The 21611-nt window shown below is 39.4% G+C and overlaps 1 protein-coding gene across 1 annotated transcript in view; it reads left to right on the top strand.

Annotated features, from left to right (window-relative positions):
* The window catches only part of vegfc (vascular endothelial growth factor c), a 101520-nt gene extending 80740 nt beyond the window's left edge, over positions 1–20780 (top strand). The window contains exons 6-7 of the mRNA XM_042388926.1: positions 16723–17047; positions 19830–20780. Of these exons, the coding sequence (XP_042244860.1) occupies positions 16723–17047; positions 19830–19938 (434 nt within the window). The 3' untranslated portion in view covers positions 19939–20780. The remainder of the gene's footprint in view (positions 1–16722; positions 17048–19829) is intronic.
* The last annotated feature ends 831 nt before the right edge of the window (positions 20781–21611 follow it).

Below are 21611 nucleotides of genomic sequence, written 5' to 3'. Positions count from 1 at the left end.
AGATGTTGTATTTCTTTTTATTAAAATGCAAAAGATCTTGAGTTTGATGATTCCAATCAAAACCTAGCAAGTAATCTCTGCTGGGTTTAACTGGTTACTCTACACATCACTTTCACATCCAGACTTTGAAGATCAGACAGAAGAGGTACATTAATGTTATATTTTCCCAAAACCTGCCATAACCAATTCCAGACTAGTATTTTAAGACTGACTGAACTGACTCACTGAATAAGTTACACATTCACACAGAACCGACATTAACCCAAACACCTCTGCTTCCACTGTCAGTGTGAATGTGTTCAGTTCCACTCTGCCACAGCAATGATGGCGGCAGCACCTGAGAGTGCAACACATAAATCAGCAGCTGGATTTATCAATAAGCATTGACTGATCTGACACCCCTATCGGCAGGACAACATTATTTGTCTCTACCTCCCAAAATGTTATAGATCACTGTTGCAATAACTTAACCGTTTTCTGATCTGACACTACTATGATTAGGGTTTGGCCAGGTTTAGGCACAATAAAAGACTTGATTATTTGGGTTCAAATAACTATTTAGTAAAGGTCAGGGAAGCATTTTGGTTAAAAGAAACACATACTGACAGTCGGTAGTAAGCAGGAGGCGAACAGTGGTCTCCCATATCAAGTCCAACATTTTGTTGATTCAACCACCCCAACGTCATGGATCTGTTGACCTCTTGGCTCTAAAACAATATCACACTATTTGCTCCTTTGCTTCTAACAGACTTCCTTAGACCTTAGACGTACGCACAAATCATAAACATCCTACAGTCTTAAAAAATGACAACAAAAGGCCATGATGTACTAAAAGCAGAGCATGTAGTAGTATGCTAATTACCGATAGCGGACACGCTATCAATTTAGAATGATTCTGATTCACTAACATACGCATGGTGGTTAGAACAAAATTGGCCAGTGATCACGTGCCATGAATCAGATGGTAATTTTGAATGTGCACTTATTTTGTGTGCAAAGTAAGAATATTTCTATGCACATATCAGTGAATGAGGCCCAATGAAACCTTTCTTGCTGCATTTCTGACTCGTTTCTGTACAAAACATCACTAACAAAAGTATTTACTACTTCAAGGAAAAAGAGATCAAAAAAGATTATCGTGTGTTGCCTGTTGTCAGTGTTTCTATCTCAGTGTGTTCTGATTGACTTTGCTTTGAATTTGCTTTTGTGTGTAAAATGAACTGCTGCGTCCTTCAGTTTGTCGGTAAAGTTCACTGTATGAGGAGTTTTGAAGATGTGGATTGAAGCATGCATGTAATCAATTTTTAAAAAAATGTAAATTCACTATGGGTTGGACACAGCCGCCTGGAGTCACAACACACCTGTAAACTGCAGCAGGTGCACATATCGTGTTACTAATCATGTCACAGTTTATGGGACTGTCATGACTCAAAATGGTTAATGTAGCCAGCTACCATCTACAATACTTTTAGACTAAAAACAACCTTTTTGTGTATATTGTAATATCGCCCAGCCCTACTTCTGCTGTACAATGATAATTATACAAACTGCTCTGATTAGATGTCTCAAATGGTAACAGGCCAGTCAGTTTCTAATACCACCAAATGTGTCACTTCAGTCGGAGGCACTTACATCAAGGAATGACAATTTATAGTAAATAATTACACAGTTAGATCTGGCAGAAAAGGCCCTGCTGTTTGAAGAAGCTCTAAAGAATCCAAACAGTGACAAGGATTCTGCTGACAGAGCTAATCTCCCTAAATAAATAAACACACATGAACATCAGATCTTTGTTCAAGTCAACAATATGAAATACCACACAAGGAGGAGGTTGGGGTGGTGGAGGGAGCTGCAGCAGCAGGCTGCATTGGCAAGAGCGTAATCGGCTGAGTGAACTGTGACAGTGTCAGGTTAAAATGTCCGCAGTGTACACCTACATGAATGTGTTTGGAAGTTACCAGCTACACAGCGGCAAAAAAAAATAGGGGGGGGGGGGGGGGGTCAAAGTGCCTTGTTACTGCATGATGACATGTTGCCAAGGCCTGCAGTGCACATACCAAACACTGACACAAACACTTACTGTGTTAGTAGAGCTGCCTTTCTCTATTCTGTGTGTGTTTGTGTGTATGTGTGTGTGTGTGTTTGGTTATGATAACACTCTTTGGACCCAGTGTAAACAAATGAGAACCAGAAGAATGCTGAGACCCCAGAGTAGCAGATTTCACAGCTTCTCACACATACAAATATACACATAAACACAAACAGAAACAAACTCTCAAAAAATAATGGCTGGATTTTCATGAAATGTGGTGTGTATATTCATAGTACTCAGAGGATAAATCCTAATTTTACAAAATAAATAAATAACTGAATAAACTCAAGCTCCACTTATTAGGTTTTTCCAGAGCTTTCGATTGCATCTCATGATCTTTCTCTGGGGGTGGAGAGAGAGGCGGTTAAGAGTTCCAGAAAAAGCTAGTTGACTTTGCATTGAGATTGTGTTCATTAAACTACTCTTTACATGGTCAAGAATGAACTTTCTTGCCCATGAACCCTACTGTTCTGTGTGACCTTCCCCCAGCACCATTGAAATCTAAATTTCCACTTATAGACAAGAAATATCAACACTGAGTTCACTGACTGCTATGAAATTTACATGCATGTTTCCCAGTGAATTAATTAAGACTTTCCCTTCCCTCTAGCGCCAAACTCAGGACAAACTTCACACTAGCTTCCAAAGAAAAAACACAGTATCAGACAACTTATCAAATGCCCAACAACAATGTTCATGTGACAAAGCTCTTGGAAGGCAGCAGTGTGACATTGTTATAGAGCCATAGAGGTCACAGAGGGAGGAGGTTGGGGTGGTTTGACAGCTCAACAAAACGTCAGACTTTGACACAGGACACTCTAGTTCCTATTTCCTACTAACAGTCAGTCAGTCAAGATTTGTATTATTGTTAAAAGTGAAAAAGGGTTCATATAAACAATGGACGGATAGATTACAGTTTGCTACAGGTCATAGCTGGCCAGCTAATGTCTTGCACTTGGCAACTCTGTTCGCTAACTTATTAGCGATGCATTTTTTGTTAAACAACCAAGAGCCATTGTATCAAATTGGCTCTACTTTAACACACATCCTCGAGAACTGTTTTATAGGCTCCTAAAAGCAATGTGCCATTGATTGTTGTAACCTAGCCAGCATCCATGCAGTCTATGCAAAGTTCCACTTTAGCCTATATGCCATTGCAGTGACTGAAACAGCTGCACAGACAACTTTATAAGCTATTCGTAACAGCTTCTGTGGTAACAGCTCATCCTCTGATTGTAATAGCCCTACCTCTCATATAGCCTCTCATATGGCGTTTCATCCCAAAATGCAAAGTTTAGTGGTGGAGTGTTGGAGTTGTGAAAATTGCAGATGGGGATTACGATTTGCCTTGAAAAAAGTCTCAGTCAAAACATTTTTTTTTTTGCTTTAATCCTAGTATTTTAACCCAAACCATGATCTTTCCCTAACCTTAACCAAATTTTCTATTGTGCTTAAACCAGACATTAACCATAGTGGCGTAAGTTCAGACAACTATTTTGTTTTGAATGGCCCTGACAAGATGTTGTCATATGACATATTTTGTCATTTCATTTGGAGCACTTGTGTTTTAGCCTCACTACAGACTTTTTCTGCAAAATCATCAGTATGTTGTCTTGTAGCCATGCTAGCTGAGTGGATGGCAATGTCTGTCCGTCATTTATTTGGTCCACCCCTTTGGTCCACACTGACATATCTCAAAATCCACTCGATGGATTGCCATTGAATTTTGTACAAACATTCATATTCTCCAGAGGATGAACCCTATTGACTTTGGTCCTCTGATGTTTCATCTAGCGCCACCATCAGGTTAACATTTGTGCTTCAGGGTGATATACAACAACAATTTGATGAAAGAACATGAATGTGCAATGGATATTCAAAGTCCCCAGAGACCTACATTCTAACAACATTCTGACATCAGCACAACCAGCAGGTCAAAGTTCTTTTCCTTTCAGTGAAATATCTCAACATCTACTCAATAGGCACAATTTTTTAACAGTTATTCATGGTTCCCATACGATGGATTCTAATGACTTTGGTGAGAACTTGACAACATGATGTTGTCATTTTTTGTTTTTTATTGAAATATTTCAACTTTCTTTTTCAATATGTTAATTATTGCTGAAATTTGGTACAGACATATATGGTACCCAGAAGGTGTTGAACTCTGTCCAACACTTCCATTATGTGGATATAATGAATATTTCTTATCTCCATGGTCAAAAGATTATGTTCCATTCACAGGAGGTGGGGACATGATAACTCTTTGCCATTTGAAAAGGTGTAGGTTAAGTAATGAAAATTGGTTAAGATTTGGTCAAGGTTTCAAAAGAAAGACTTATACTGACATTTTAAACATTATTCCTGTTGTTCAAGTTAAAGGTTAATGTATGTGTTAATCTATTCTCCTCAACTTCTACAGCCTTTCCTTCCTCTCATACTCTTACCTCATCCTTTCATTGTGCTTCTTTTCTGTAAATCATGCACATCTGCAGAAGTTGTGTGAGTTGGATGGTGCTGTGCACTGGACATATAGTATATCTTAATCAAGGACAGATATCTTAATCTGCGTATCAACTTAATTGATGTGTGGACTGACTCCCCCGAAATCCGTCTGAACATGCAACATCATACTCACTCTCAGTTGTGAGGAGCAGCAGGCCTCAAACCGCAGACACTTCTCATGATGGAGAGAGACCCCAAAGTCACCCCTCAAAGATTAGGATATAAAACAGAAATTTGGCAAGTAGGTTTGACAAACCATGGCATTAGTCCAGTAGAACAGACCTTACTATTAGGAAATATTACACAAATAATTCTGTGTGGCAGAGCTCCCCAAAATATGTGCTGATATGTCTGAAAAGGCTAGAAATGACCTTGAGATACAAAGTGAGCATGACAGCATGGTGTTTGAATAAGGAGGTACAGATGAAGATGGATGATCTCGTCCTTATGAAACAATATGTGAGGTCTTGTAATGGATTACGCACACATGAAATTTTACAGAATAAGACTGAAAAAGCCAAGTTCAGCCAGAAAGCAAATAGAGACAGTCTGGAATATTGTCAGAAATGGAAAACCTTGACCCCTGACTGACTGTCCATAAAAGGCAGTGAGCCCTCTGTTCATGTAGGGGCAAGAAGATACATCCTCAGCGCGATATAAAGCAACATTCAAAGAGTGAAGCTAAATGCCTTCAGAAAAGCAGATGGTGAGGCAAACATAGCATGAGCTGTGGGATATATGATGTAGATATTCTATGTTTGTAACTATTTGCAATGAGTGAGACCTCTATACTAAAAATCATAATAAAAACAAAATATATGAAGGCTGTTATTAGAGAATCTGTAGATTACAATTTAGACTACTGTAAATTCTCAAATACTGGCCTCAACTACAGAGAGAACCAAGCCTTTATTTTGAGACTGGTTTATATTTGAGACAGATCTTCCTTTCTAATTTTCTAAATCAACATTTCCTCCATGTTAACTGTTTGTCTTGATAAATTCAGCAGAATGTATATTTCCACAGCTTCCACTGATGTTTCACATTAAAAGCGTAATCCATCGCCATTTTCTCTCTTTCCTGGATGACTTTTAGTGTGAAACATCTGAAGGGAGTGTTGAGTTTTATTGACAGTAAGTTAACACTGAATGAAAAATCAGCAAATTAGAATTTATTGGTAATAATAAGTGAATGAAAGCAGTATTCATGTCAAAAAGAGAGTGGTGAGTATGACATGACTCTGTGTACTGATGAAATGAGTTATGTGGAAATGTGCCTCATACTGAATTTACCATGTGAGCTACTAGAGTATTTCTAAGCCCCCTCAATGTTTTTAACCCAGCCATTCTTAGCAATTTGTTTTTATAAAGCGACAACTGCGAGATACTTCAGGCAGCCTACCTCGAGCTGCCACCCCACTCACATGCCATACTCCCCTCACTACCCTTATAATCAGGGCGATGTATTTAAGCCGTCAGTGCTTTGCTCACACTTTGCTGCTTACCTGCTGCCATGCTTGCTTATTGCCATTGCTGCTGCTGCCGCCGTTCATATAGCATTTCAAAAGCAAACTCTCAGCCTGAACATGTCGCGTTGGGGGGGTTGAGTAAGGAACTATGTTTGCGTTGTGTCCCCTTGCTGCTTCCTCTGGCATTACCCAGAGCACCAAAACTCTGGCAGTCATCATCATTTCAGCTGCGGGAAACAATGTGTACTTCGGGGTCTGAGACTGGAGCACCGTGCTGCAGTGGTTGGGGATCTGCTTTAAAGTGTTTACTCCTCGGGAGATGGCAAAGAATCACCGCTCCAGTCACTGAGCTAAATTTTGCTGCTTGTGCTTACATGCAAATGTATCCACACCTGGTCTGGCTGTTAAAGCTCTGTTCAGTCAGTGCTGGCTGGCTATCTGCTTCTATGGGGACCAGCAGGGCTCCTCAATGCAAGCATTTCACTGTCACTCAAAACTTAAGTGAGTAAATATTAAGTATTTGTGTGTTCTAGTACTAAAATTTAACACACGGATTTTGTAGGCTGTGTTGCTGTCTGTCATTAGAATCAGAATTTGTCTTGATGTAGTGATGCATAACAAACAAAAAACAGAAGGTAAGAGAAAAAAAAGTAACTGTACAAAGTGAGAAAAATATAATAACCACAAAAGACAGGTGGTATAAGTATATAAATAAAAAAAATTACAATAAGAATACAGGGGCTACTATGCAAGGTGTCAACCTGCCCATCAGAGGAAATCTAATGATTCACACACATTCACACACTGATGGCTGTGCCATCAGGAGCAGTTTGGGGTTCAGTATCTTGCCCAAAGACACATCGACACACGGACTGGAGGAGCCAGGAATCGAACTGCCCATCTTCCACAACCGCCCCCAAGGTGGGGTGAGGTGAGGATGGAATCACTGATGACGTGTAGAAGTGCACCATCATTGGCTTTGGCAGGTTGAACTTCTTCAGCTGCCACAGGAAGTAAATCCTCTGCTGAGCCTTCTTGGTGAGGGTCTCATTCGAGGTCCTGGGTGATGATGGTTCCCAGGAAGCGTAACACTTGGGACACACAGCCTGCGTGAGCAACATGTGTGTGTCGCGGAACCTCTTGCTTTTCATTTCCCTTCCTTTCACTATGGCTTCAATGTCTATATCTGTACAACATGTCACAGACATTAAGTGTCACCACTGCTAGTCAGCCTGTGCAGTGCACGCCCGGGCAGGGAGCCTCTCTCGCGGGGAACTGTAGCACGGAGAGTCGGTGAAACACAGAGCTTCTTTTCTGGACTCCTGCTCACTTTCCCTGGTATTAGTTCAAACTGGGGCTCCTGCCTTTCGTTTCACCTGGTTCCAGGCGGAGATTTTGTGTTGTTACTTTCATTATTTGTCATCTGTTTCCCTCCTGACAGTTAGTTTGGTGGTTTGTGACTTTGGGGTTTAACTGGCAGAATAATCAGTAAAATCAATTAAAAAAAAACCCGTCCTGAGTGAGGGGTGTATGTGGCTGACACAGAAGTAGCCCCAACCAGACTCCACCACCATGCCTGTGAGAAAGACAGCTTCTTTAACCTCACATATTATTTATTTATTTTTAACAACTGAGCACACACTTCTTAATCTTTTTCTGACTAAACTAAATATAAATTAAATTTATAATGAAATAATATGAAACATTCTATTATTCTAGTGTCCATTGACCCCACAGCCTCCGTGGACAGTTCCCCAGCCTACAGGGGATGCATCTGTGAAGGCCTGTTGGCGATAGACCACTGATCCTAGAGCACTCCCCTCTGCTATGTTGGCTGGATCCCTCCACCAGCAAAGGGCTCTGTGAAGTCTACAAGAAACCACTAGCTCGTCTGGTGGGACCTTTGTGGACACAGGCCCAAGCTCAGCAGGCACCTCTAGACAAGTCACATGTACAGGAGGGCGAGATGGACCACTAGCACAGTGTCCACCATTAGGCCCATGAGATGAAAGCAGAGCCCCCAGTCAACCTGAGAATACCACTGGAAGCGGCCGAGGCAGGCTGCAAAGACCTGTTGCCTCTCCAGAGTCAGCATGATGATCGCCCTCTTGGAGTCCAGAGCCATGCCCAGGAACGTTGTCACCTAGGAAGGCTGGAGCTTGCTCTTCCTGTAGTTCAGGCACAGACCCACGGTTTGACTCTGCTCCAAGAGCAGGGCCACTTCACAGCGGCATTGCTCCACCGAGACCGCCTAGAGTAGCCAATCATCAAGATAATTGCTGAAACGCAGGACCCGAAACTCAAATTCTGCCCTCAAACCCGAACCTCAGGAAACGCCAGTTCCCCCGCCAGATGGGTATCAGCACCTTGGAGAGCTGATCAAGTCCTGACAACTGTGTTGATGATTCTTTACATGACTAAAATTAATGATTTAATTTTTGAGCAATATTTAACAAATATTCTTTAACATTTTTGAGAGCACAGCGATCAGGTTTCCATACTTTCAGCAGTTAAAATCTCACTGATTTGACCTGTTACTCCATGACTGAGCAAAACGATTTTAAAGAAGCCAAAGCTGTAATTAAAAAAATAAACTTTTTCAAAAACCAAACGAAAATACATTTGCAACAAATTAATAGACAGGATTTTAAACTGGTGGTCTGGGGCCACGGGAGGGTTCGGAGCAGCAGGGGCCAGTGTGCTTGTAATGGATTGTGCGCTTTCACTTTGTGCACCAGCAGATCCGTTTCCTCTGTAGAGAAGCGTTCCTTCTTATTACTTGGCAAATGCGCTGTCATAATAGCAATCCACCTAGGTGCAAGCACACCTGGATTTTAAAGGGAATGGGAAATGACACTCTGATTGGTTTATTGCATGTTACGCCGAAAACACACCAATGATTAATTAAGAAACTAAAGACTACCTCTTTGAACCATGCGCATGGCGCATCAACCATTTCTTCCGCCGTTAAAATAGCAAAAGTGGATTTGGACACACCCTAAATGCACTTGTGCCATGCGCTTCAGACTGTGTGCTTTAGATCTTTAAAATAGGGCCCCTTGCATCTCAGGGGGCGAAGATACTTGTTGAATAGGACTATGACATGGTCAGAGTGTCCCAATGCAGCGCAGGGAACGGTGTGATATGCATTGTTTATTGTAGTATAACAGTGATCTAAAGTGTTCCCCTCTCAGGTTGACATTTAATCAGCTGACGTCGACCTGTAAACACCTACCGGAATGAATAAAGCAAACCTACAGGGGCTAGAAGGGTTTACAATTGATGATAAAGGTTTCCAGAACAGGAGAACAGTTCTGCAGAATAACTGTCACATATTTACACCAGCCACTGTATAAAAACAGTGTAAAATAGTATAAAAACAGATACTTCCACCCTTTGTTTTGCTGGAGAGCTCTGTCGCAATCCACTCTGAACAGCTGGAAGCCTGCTAGCTGCAGCGCAGAGTCCGGTGTTGATCCACACAGCCGAGTTTCCATGAAGCACAAAATGATAAAGAAAAGTCTCTGTTCTTCCCCACCAGTAGCTGAAGTTTATTTAGTTTGTTGCACAGTGATCGCACATTGGAAAGAAATATTCCTGGTAATGGAGTGCGTAGTCCATGTCTGTGGAGACACATGAGCGCACCGGCTCATCTTCTTCTCCTCCGGCATCTCACTGTGTGAACAAAAGTGAGCGCAACTTTGACCAAAATGTCCAGTAATTCGACAGATAGGATGAGAAAGTTGGGAAATAAATCTGCGGAAGTTGTTTCCTTGATTTTCACGAGCTCTTGTTTGGTGAAAGAGCTCTGGGTACCGTAGTAAAACACTGAATTTACAAACAAAACAAGACAAAACAATGTGCACCAACATACTGAGGCAGCCATCGGCAGCACCATCTATATCATCTATGCCATTTATATACATCATCTATGTCATCAAACCTTTAATTTTCCTCCCTCTTTATTATCAGCCAAGATCAATGGCAACATTCAAGCATCAAACTTGTTTAGTTGGCACTGACCACATCTTTGTCAGTAAAATGCGGAAATATCGCCTGTGGCAGATTACATCACATTACAACTGTTGCTATTTAATGTTAATTCCGTGAGTGAGATGCTGTCGCCAAGTGAAACTAGTCTGTTGTCTGGGTGAAGTGTGTGAGCCACTTTGTGTTCGGCCAAAGATCATTTGCGAGGGAAGATTCTTCTTCTCTCCATTTTGTTGTGCGTTTGTTGTTGCCATTAGACTGCATACTCTTGTAGTTTCAACTCCAGCTGAGTCTTCTTTATTGAAACAATCGCTTATCAGGGGAATGACCACACAGTGACTGCTGCTTTGGCCCACACATAGCAGTTTCACTAGATAGCATATTCCAATCATGGTCTGAGGAGCTTAGCAGGGAATATGGTTAGTATATTCCCCTCATGGTCTGAGGAGCTTAGTGGGGGATATGGTTAGTATATTCCCCTCATGGTCTGTGGAGCTTAGCGGGGGATATGGTTAGTATATTCCCCTGATGGCTCATGGTCTGAGGAGCTTAGCAGGGGACATGGTTAATATATTCCCCTCATGGTCTGAGGTGCTTAGCAGGCCACATGGTGGCTGGTGCCGAGGCCCACACACAGCAGTTTCACTAGATAGTATGTTCCCTTCATAGTCTGAGGTGCAAAGCAGGGGAATGGCCATATGGCGGCTGGTGCCTAGGCCCACACATAGCAGATTCCTCATAATGGCTAGTTCTGGACTCTGAATGTAATGCCATTTTGGGGGGAAAGTTAATATCATTGCAACCCACTCCCTGATGTGTGAGATCAAATTTTCTTTGTGGGGAGCGATGAGGTCAGAACCTAAACGCCAAACATTAATTCTGTACATATTCTACATTTAAATAATGATCTACTCCATGTGAGTTGGCTGACTGAAATGAAGTGTGAGCTAGTTCAGGCAGTCCAGCTTGAGCTGCCGCTCCACTGACACGCCATGCTCCCCTCACTGTAACATACTGTATATCCAATGCACCCTTATAATAATGGCAGCATATTTAAGCAGTCAGTGCTCTGCTCACATTTACACACATACCTGCTGCCACACTGCTCACATGCTTTCTTGCTGCCATTTGCTGCTGCTGCCATTCATATAGCGTTTCAAAAGCCCCACCTCCACCCCAGCATCCACCTGTAGGCTCTGAGTCTGTCTTGCCCTAGTGGGAAAGTTAGTGTGTGGGGAGCGACAAGGTCAGAGCCTAGACGCCAAACACTAATGTTGTACATATTCTACATTTTATTTAACTGGCTGACTGAAATTTTTTTATGCTACATCTGTAATATGAGATTTGGCCACTTTGTGAATGCTGACTTTTATCTGAGAATTTGAGGTGAAATTTAGTTTCAATGTGGTTTCCAGAATGGACACTTGAAGGACCTAGCAGCTTTATTAAAATATATTTATTAAAAATAATTTCAGAGCATATACATTTTTGTTAACAGAGTGATATTTTTATTGCACCTTAAAGTGGAAGACCTGCAATGCAGCAGAGGCTGGAAACACCAGATCACTACACTTCCCACAGTACAACTCAGTACCTGCTTTTGTTAGGTAACAAATTAGTATTAAAAAATTATTATTTATTATTAAGTTATTAAGTTATTTTCTCAGACTTGACAAAATTCCCTCCAGTGCCACAGAAGACATTATACAACTGTTTCCACAGCCTGAGTAGTACTCATCATAACTAGTAAATCAACTTTGACATATAAAATCAGTTGAGAGCCCCCTCAGGTTGGACATTCCCATGGAAATGGATTGCTGGATGTTGTATTGAGATGTATGTTTTGTTTAAATGTTCAGACAGCAGCAATGAACATGAGGTCATAGTGGAGGAATGTTGAGAAAAGACACATGAGAGGAGAAAAGTATACTATACTAGAAATACTATATGGCATTCAACTGAAATACATGTGTTATTGTGTTTATATTGTAGGTTAAAACTGGAAATACTTGCCACTGCTGGAGGCATTTTCATTGTTTTAATACCAAATTAGGGTTAGGGTTAGCCAACAGCTTGCTCTTCAGAGAGGCTACAAAAATATGTGATATTTTATAGCTTTTGTACAAACCAAGAAATCAAATAAGAAAAGAAAATTACATTGTCATAAACCAAACATATACCCTGTGTGTCAAGAAATAAATAATTTAAAGCCACTATATGAACTAGAAAATGTCCAACTTTCCAGCATCCCAGTGGTAGTATTGAAAAAGACAGTATTGAAAAAGAATAACATAAAGTGTTATTTTAGATGCTTATACAGTACCAGTCAGATGTTTGTACACACCTTCCCATTCATTTGAAAGAGAAAGCATGTCCAAATTTTTGACTGGAACTATATACCAGAAAATGATCTTATGTCACCTTAACCAGTGTTCTAGTGAAAATCAACAAGAGAAACAAAGGATTGTAGTGAATCAAGGCACAGTCAAGAAACTGACTGTGAAAAACTCAACAATAATGTGTCTTTCCAAAAACAACGTATTGGTCACTCAGGATAATCCCTAGACCTCAGTGTAGACAGTTTCCATGTCATTCTATTTAAATTTATTTTGTTCTTGTGTTGTGAAATTGTGTTTTGCACACGGTGAAACTCAAAAACTTTGGTGAAAAGCAAAGACGGAAAATAGCAATGATAAAAATCTCAAGGGAATGGAGGACAGAAAGAACTTGGCATCATTAAAAATATTCTCTGGCCCTGTACTGGAAACCATAAAGTATCCCCTAAACAGCAGCAACTGAGAGCTCCGTCCAGAGAAAGTATCACATGGTCATTTTCCTTTGTTTCTTTGATATATTTTGGTTTAAAAATTAATAACTGGAACTTAAGATGAGTGTCCCATGTGCAATTTAGGTATAACCTTACAGAACTAACAGAGGTATTTTTAGTATAACTGTGCAAAACTGTCATGTAAAAAAATGCATCTACATTTCATTATTTTTTTCTTTACCTTTAGAAGTCAACTTTGGTGAAAGCATTTCAAGCAAGAACATAAAATAGCAACATAAAACTGTTTCCCAGCAGAAACAAAGCAAGGGAGCTTATAATAATAATGACAATTTTTCACAACATGGCTTTCATGTGAAATCCTGCGATGGTGTAATTTGAGCTGGAGTAACCACCAATTTTTGCTTAGTTTCCACAGAGATAACATTGCCAGCCGGTTTGTATGTGTGTTTATGTATGTGTGAGTTTGTAGAGAACTAACCCCTGCCAGTGACTGTCACATCAAATCAAAAACCAGATTTCCAGCTAACCCACAATGCATCAGCACTGTGTGATCCTGCATAACTAAAACCTTTTTTTTTATCTCTCATTGGAACATGATTGTACAAACCATGGTATGTCCAGTACCATTCAAATTTATCAGTATCATCATACCCACATTTCAAAAAATGATAATATATGTGTTCTATTTTCATAGCTTTAAATTTGATTATGATTGTAATGGTTTAACTTCTCGTGAAATTTGTCACAACACACCAAATGGTTCTTGGAAGGTCTGTGCGTTACACATCAAACCATTTTATGTTGTGAGCTGTAATGAACACAAACCCTCAAATTACATAAGTTGTTCCCTCAAATTAATAATTTGCACCCTCATAATATGTGTCCTTAAATTAATAATTTGTGCCCTCCATTTGTTCCTTCAAATAAATGATTTGTGTCAATGAATTTTATAATTTGTTTCCTTAAATTTAAGAATTTAAAAATAATTTATGTAATCAATTTACATAATTTGATCCCTGACATTAATAATTTGTCCTTTAATTATGGAATATGTTCTCTCAAATTCAGTGTCTCTCCAAATTCCACACTTTGTACCCTTAAATTAATAATCTGTGACCTCAACTATGTAATTTGTTTCCCCCAAATGAATGATTTTTTTCCATCAATTTAATAATTTGTGCCCTGAGATTATGTAATTTGTTCCCTTAAAATAATGTCGTGCTCTCAATTGTGTAATTTGTTTCCTCAAATAAATGACTTGTGCCCTTGAATTAGATAATATGTTCCCTAAAATATGCAACCGTAAATTAAGGCTTTGTGTTGTCAAATTACATAATTTGTGTGAATGTATGAAATTAATAACTGGTGCCCTCAAAGTATGTAATTTTGTTCTCTTAAATTAAAAGTTCAATTATTAATCCAAATTGTGCATAATCAGGCCACTTTGGGAGAAGCAAGTAGAGGTTAAGCATGTTAAACATATTTGCCGTGTGTAATATAATAAATGTAATGCAGTGAGACTTTATGTCTTTGCGTTTTTGTCTTTTAGGGGATGACCGATTGCATCATCAGGCAACTATTTTGTTATTGCAGATGCCATTCAGGGCAGAAATTATTAGAAGAAATTAAGTCATTTGAGTGTATGCATTACTAATAAGTAATCCATGGCCACAAATGTTATATTAATTTGACAGAATTTATCAAGTCTTTTTTGTTGTTTTGTTCACAGCATGAAAACAGTTGTCCTCAGGGGAATACAAAGTTCCATTGACATTCATTACATTGATTTAGGTTGTTTAGTGTGTTTGTGTGTATGCACTTTGCTGGAGTAGACACAGCCTGCATTTTGTCAGCAGTAAACTGTTTCTTTGTAACAGTTGTTATCTGTGTTTGTTCATCTGTAGACACATAAACACACATACTTTATGTGTGTATGGAACAATCATCAATTTGCCAGAATTTTGTTGCTCTCTCTCTCTGTCTCTTTCTGTGTTTTTAAGCTAAAAGATAATTTGCCAGTAATGAAAGAGAACCATCTGTGTAATCCCTGAGGAGAGATCATCGCTTGACCATTTCAGGAATGTTTTTAGTGTCATACTTAATCAGCGTCATCAAACAACTATCATGCACAGTTTTTATATGTAGTTGAGTAACATTTTTACTTAATGACCAAAACTTACAACAGTGTTTTGCAGTAGTGTTCTTTTTTTTCTTACAGCAGCAAATAACCACATCTGTAACCTTTGCATGTCACTTAACAACCTTATCTTCATATGAAACATCAGTGCGATAATACTTACTACACATATACTGTATATATTGCAAATTTAAGCACTGATACCAGTCTGACCAGTATATGTATATTTGACACTATATATGTATACCTATACAGTACAATCATGTACAATTAAGTGGCACACACCTTTGTTTCATTGGAGGTGTCAAATTCACTTGCATCTCTGGGTCAGCCTAGGTCATTATCCATCCATCCATTATCTTTTTGCCTCCATGCTGGCAACAGCCGTGGCTGGAGGCATTATGTTTTCGGGTTGTCCGACCCATTCTTGTGGCCCCATTCGCCATATCTCAGGAACGCCTTGACGGAATATCTTCAAATTTGGCACAAACGTCCACTTGGACTCATGGATGAACTGATTAGATTTTGGTGGTCAAAGTTTAAGGTCACTGTGACCTCACATCCATCCCATTCTTGTGAACACGATATCTTAGGAACACCTGGAGGGACTTTCATCACATCTGGCATAAGCGTCCACTTGGACTCAAGGATGAACGGATTAGAATTTGGTGGTCAAAGGTCAAAGGTCATAGTCACTGTGACACGTTTTGGCCATAACTCAAAAATTCATACACTAATTAAATTTCTCATACATGTCTAACAGGATGAAATGATGAGGTGATGACATTTATATCCAAAAGGTCAAAGGTCAACTTCACTGACATCATAATGTTCTGCAAAAACACTATTCTGGCCATTATTCAACGCCATAACTCAGAAACAGAAAAGGAGATTGTGACCATATTTCACATTTAGCTGGACACTGAATCGGTGACACTAATCTTGATGCCACCTTGAAACTGTGGTGATTGTATAGATCTTCTGTGCTGCTGGGTTGAAGATGTATGTGAATCATCCACGTTTTAGAATTTGTAGCTTCTTTGCGGCAACATCCATATCTGAATCATTGTCTACTGTCATGGCTACAACTTTATTGGCTAAGCATGTGAAAGTAAACAAGGAAAATATACTAGGTACCTTTTATTAAATTCCTTCAAAGTCTTCGTTACAAATATTATATGAGTCTGTACAAACATGGATGTAAACTGCAACTTTGCAGGTTGGCGGAGGCAAAGAACCGAAATTTATTAGTTAATAAAGTGGTACAGTACATATCATCATATGGCATTAATCTACTATTTCATTGGATGAGTGGCAGTAAAAGCCATTAAAAATATTATAACATTCTTTTGTTATATTTTTGATTTTCTAATACATGTCACAAGCCTTTAACTGATGTAATGCTTGAGTTTTGGCTATTGTGAAATTTAATTTGTTGATGTAGCACTGAGATGTGTAACTGTTTAAATTATACATAGTGGTGTAATAGTGGTGATGGGGAATTCCTAATTACAGTTCGTCTTATGTCATTTTATTGAGATCATTTATAGTCAATTTGAATATGATAGAGTTGACTTATTATGCTGGGGAACTCTGACCCCAGTTTCAGAGACCATAGACACAAGAAAATGTAAAATAGTAACACTGTACATGAGTACACACTGTCTCTAGTTAATTTACTCCTGTAAAGACTTCTTCAAATAACAAACTCCACCTGTCTCCCTCTCCTTCCATCTCTACAGACATATTCCCAACAGACGTGTGTGGCCCAGATAAGGAACTGGACGTGGAAACCTGTCAGTGTATTTGTCGGCGCGGGGATCAAACTCACGACTGTGGCCCTAACCGGCACCTGGACCGTAACACTTGCCAGTGTGTGTGCAATGTCTCGCCCACTCCCTCCTGCCCACTGACCCACGTCTTCAACAAGGAGACCTGTCAGTGCACGTGTAGCAAGACCTGCCCACGGCACCAGCCCCTCAATAAAACAAAGTGTTCCTGTGAATGTAACGAGTCGCCTAACAAGTGTTTCCTAAAAGGACGGAGGTTCCACCAAGCTACATGCAGGTAAGGAGTAGGGATGCATAGAATCTAGTGCTGCCTGTGGTTTGCAATTGTTGATAATTGTTGATTAGCCTTTATAGGAATATTATAGCAGATTTTCACTACAAGATGTGTTGATCATGGCCAATCAGAGGATTTCTGCATCTACACAAAATCAGTTTTCCAACATGATGATGCTTTCTTACTCTATGTTGGTGCATACAGTATGTAATATCATATTGCCATGTGTAATGTAAAGCCAAGAGTGTAAAGCCAAGTTATTAGCCCATTAATATACCACTAAGTAAATTAAATACCTAATTAGTATAAACAATTTCTTTACCACTGCGATTATGTGGAAGTATTTGGACGCCAAAATTCTTGTTGTATTTCAGTGGTTCAGCGGTTGCAACATCCTAGAGTCATCAACCTCTGCTCCAACACACACACACACACACACAGTGTTTGTGCATCCGGCAGTGGTAGCTGGATATTGCTGTGAACCCACTCTGTAATACAAGACTGCAGTGTGCTAATGACTTCTCCTAGCTGTCACTTAACCATTTCCTCTCTCAGGAGGAAACACACACGCATACACACACATCCATCCCATCCAGTCTTGACCCTTTGTGACCCCGTAAGAGAGTGATTTATGAGTAGTGGTAGGAATCTAGTGTCTGGGATTTGCTACTTGTGTCTATGTGAATCTGACAGTGTGTGTGTGTGCGTGGGCATTCAGTTGCACTCTCCTGTGTATTTCACCATGGGTGCATGGGTGTCTTTAAGTAACCATGACTAAATATTCCGTCATCCGCCATGTGACACCCCATGCAGCCAGAGACGCAGTGGCGATTACACGCCAGTCCCAGAACCTTTGCCTTGTTCATGAAGTGCGTAAGCACTACGTAAAACATTGACTCCATCCCTCCAACACTTCATGTGGTCTTTCGACTTCCTGAGCTCCATTCCTCGTGTAGTCATTTGAAAGTTGAACAATCTGACCTTGACTCTGATCTGGGGTTAACCAGATATGAGCTTTTACAAGCTCTTACAAATGTTTTTGGGTCTCAAGATAGGATTTAGACCACGCTGTCCCTTAATGCCAAAGAGCAATACCTGCATTGGAAGTGAAACTGTGAAACATTTCTTGAGGGTTGATGTCCTGTTCTGGTGAAAGCTCTGGTGGCTCAGGCTTGGGTTGTTAATCACATAGTAGTTTTGAAGGCTGTAGCTTTTACTGCTTTGAAATCTAAACCTTAGTTGTAACCTTTGACCTTCAGAACACACAAGAAAGTAGTTAGTGTTTGTCTTTGTGAGGCAGTAGTGGTCCTCAATCATTTGCAGAAGTTTGGTTGTATTTAAAACCTGCAAGCTCCTAGGAAACAGTATACCATATCAGACAATCATGGACTAAAAGTGACCAAAATTATTCGAATGCAGGATAATATGTGAGCACTTATTTTTCATCCACACCAGTGTGGAATCTGATCAGAACATTTCCAAACAACATTTGGAAACAGGTTTCAGTTTGGGTGCTTTCCATGTTTCTACAATAAAGGTAAAATCAAACAGACCCATTATCCATTATCAAAGGATAATGGGCCTCACTCACCAGCAGCATTTGGTGTAATGTAGAATAATATTAAAGGCAAGAAATGCTTTTTTTGAAGTTATGAAGTTTGGAAACCAGCACACATTGGGTAAGAGGCAGGGTACACCCTGGACAGACTACCTAACAACAAATAAATGACACATGTTTTAGAAACACATGAAGAGGTGACTCTGGAAATAACATGGAAAATATACCTCAAATTCATGTGGTCAAAATTATACAGATTGGGCTTTTAAGTAAAATCTTGGGATTCATTAGCATTTTTTCTACATTTCTCCCTCCTTACCATGCCCACTAATTTTGAACTGTCTAAAATAAAGGCCAGGATATGTTTGAAAAGAACTGTGCTAAAATGGGAATAATGGTCCACACTTTCAGACAGTCTGTCCAGAAAGGGATTCATGGTGTTGCACTTTGCTTTACACATGAAAAGTGGCAAAAATAGTTGTGTGAAGAATAAAAAAAGAGCTTGAGTCAGAAGTTAAAACTCGGCCTACTTTTCCTCACTAAGCCAAATTGTTAACATGTACAGAAGAAATATCAAAATCAAATGGGCAAAATGCAGCTAAATTTACTGAGCATATTCATGCTCGCCAGAGGATAAACCTTCCCATTTTGGACATCCCATGAGCTTTCTTTAGTGCTAGGTCAATATATCAACTTTGCATTGCGATCTAGCAATCTTATTTTAATAGGTAACAATGTACTGGATACATTCATGCTTCCAGTGGGATAAATCCTTTTGATCTTTTTGATTCCTCCAGCACCACCCTCAGGACATACTTTATATTTTTTGTCCCATTTTTGGCAATAATCAAACTGTTGCTTGCTCCATTCTACACTGTAAACTTGTGTGACATACAGTGCAATCACCTCCTTCTATCTTCACCCTGTTAAAGGGTATTCTATACATGGAGAGGTCGTGGTGTTTTTTATGTTGACTGATGGTTGCAGACACAAGCCAACGTATTAATGAAAAATCCAGATTCACCTACATACACACATGGGTGACAATAAAGTTAATGTATTCAGTATTTTTCTGCACAGAAAGTAAGACAATGTTATATTTGTGAAAGGGGCTCAATCCTACCAAACCAATACATTTTAGATATTTTACCTACCTAACCTGACCTACTTTTTGCTGTTATGTTATTAGTCTCAAAGCAAAATCCTGTTTTTTCTTCTTCATTGCAGTTGTCTCAGGCCTCCCTGCGAGGTCAGGAGGAGAAGGTGTGAACCAGGTTTCTCCTTCAGTGAAGAAGTGTGTCGCTGTGTACCGTCCCATTGGAGACGGCTGGACTAACCGCCAGCTAATAAGGCGCTAACAAGATGCTAAAGAGCAAATAACAAACTTAACACATAGAATTCATCAGCCATCCCCTATAGACCTGCTGGTCGTGAGTATCCCCATCAGCTGTGATGGCAGCTAAGTGTGCGGACCCTGATGAATGTGGGGAAACCTTAGTGATTGGAGTGCAGATATGGGAAACTCTGGTGGTTTGAAGGTGGGAAATGCACTGACCCGGCTATGAGGACGTTTTAATATGAGAGCGACTGATCGGAGCCCAAGGATGGAAAGGACTGAAAGAAAGAGTCAACACTCGACACTTGTTTTAAAATATTGTCTAAATAATTTGTTTTAAAATATTTGGGGGGTTTTGTATTAATTATGTCTCAGTATTCTTATGTCAGATATTGATTATATAATTTATTAAATGTTATTTTTCAACCTCTGTTTATGCAATTTCGACCTTTTTCCATGAAAATACACTGTGATCAATATTTTTGTATCATGTAAAGTATATGTTGTAAAATAAAGTATACTGGATGTTGTATATTGTTAACTTACTCCTTATCGAGTCTGTTCTGGTGCGTTTCAGCACCAGTAATGAGCATTCAGTGGTTTAAAAAGTTAAAAGGAAAAATCTTGGCCTTAAGGTAGAAGCTATTGGTAAAACTATGTACTTTTAAAAACACTGAAATCACCTTTGATTGATTTCTACTTCCTCATTTTGTGAAACTGACAGTCAAACCCACACAAAAGTTTTCATACCTGAAAGGTTAGGGAGGAAAATATGAAGGAGCAGATTTAGAATGAGGATTTAGGTTTATAAGACCTCGTAAGAGCTGTGTTTGTGTTTGATATGTGAGATTTGATTAAATTCTTCATCTCACCAGAGTTTGTGTAATAAATCACTTTATCTAACAGTAACTGAACAATGCATGAAGGCTATGGTAAATTTGATCATCACAAGTTGCACCAGTCATCATCAATCACTGCTGTGCATGCTGCAGTTTAAACATACATAAAAGGATCGACCATTTTGAAAGGAGAACTTTTCATTCATACAGATAATTTTTTACAATACATTTTAATGACTTGCATATAAACCTATCAGGTTCATTGTTTACCAGGTAACAAGGCAAAGATTTTCCACCTGTTTATTTGTTTATGTGTTTATTTGGATTTCTTTTAGCACAAGGCTGATCTCCCTAGAGTCCATCTTTAAATCACAATAAGAACATTTTAAGAATATTATAGGTCTACAGTACACACACGCATACACACCATATAAACACACCTGTAATGTCCCATGCAATAAGATTTTCAAAGCCCCTGAACAGCTACTAAATGGAAGTAAAATAAAAGCTGTTTCCAAGGCCAATAATGAACTTTGATCCTCAGCTTTTGAGCCAACATGGATGAGTGGTCTTGAAAACACTCAATGATCACATCTACAAAGCCATGACGCATTAGCAAACTCCAAATTCTGCTGAAGATCATTTAATATGATAGAGAGCTCCAGAACAGCTACCCATTGGACCTTGTGGTGACATTGCTTTTTTTTCTTGTTTTTTCATATTAAATTGCTTTTTCTATCTGGAAATCAATGGTTTCCAACTAATAAATATTTGTTAAAGAATGACTGCAGAGTACCCACATTCAGAGCATTTTGTTTGATTGGTTCAAGACTT

This window comes from Thunnus maccoyii, chromosome 2 (assembly GCF_910596095.1).
Source record: "Thunnus maccoyii chromosome 2, fThuMac1.1, whole genome shotgun sequence".
Taxonomy (NCBI): domain Eukaryota; kingdom Metazoa; phylum Chordata; class Actinopteri; order Scombriformes; family Scombridae; genus Thunnus; species Thunnus maccoyii.
The sequence above is the reverse complement of the archived record's forward strand: the minus strand, read 5'-3'. Positions and strand labels throughout refer to the sequence as shown.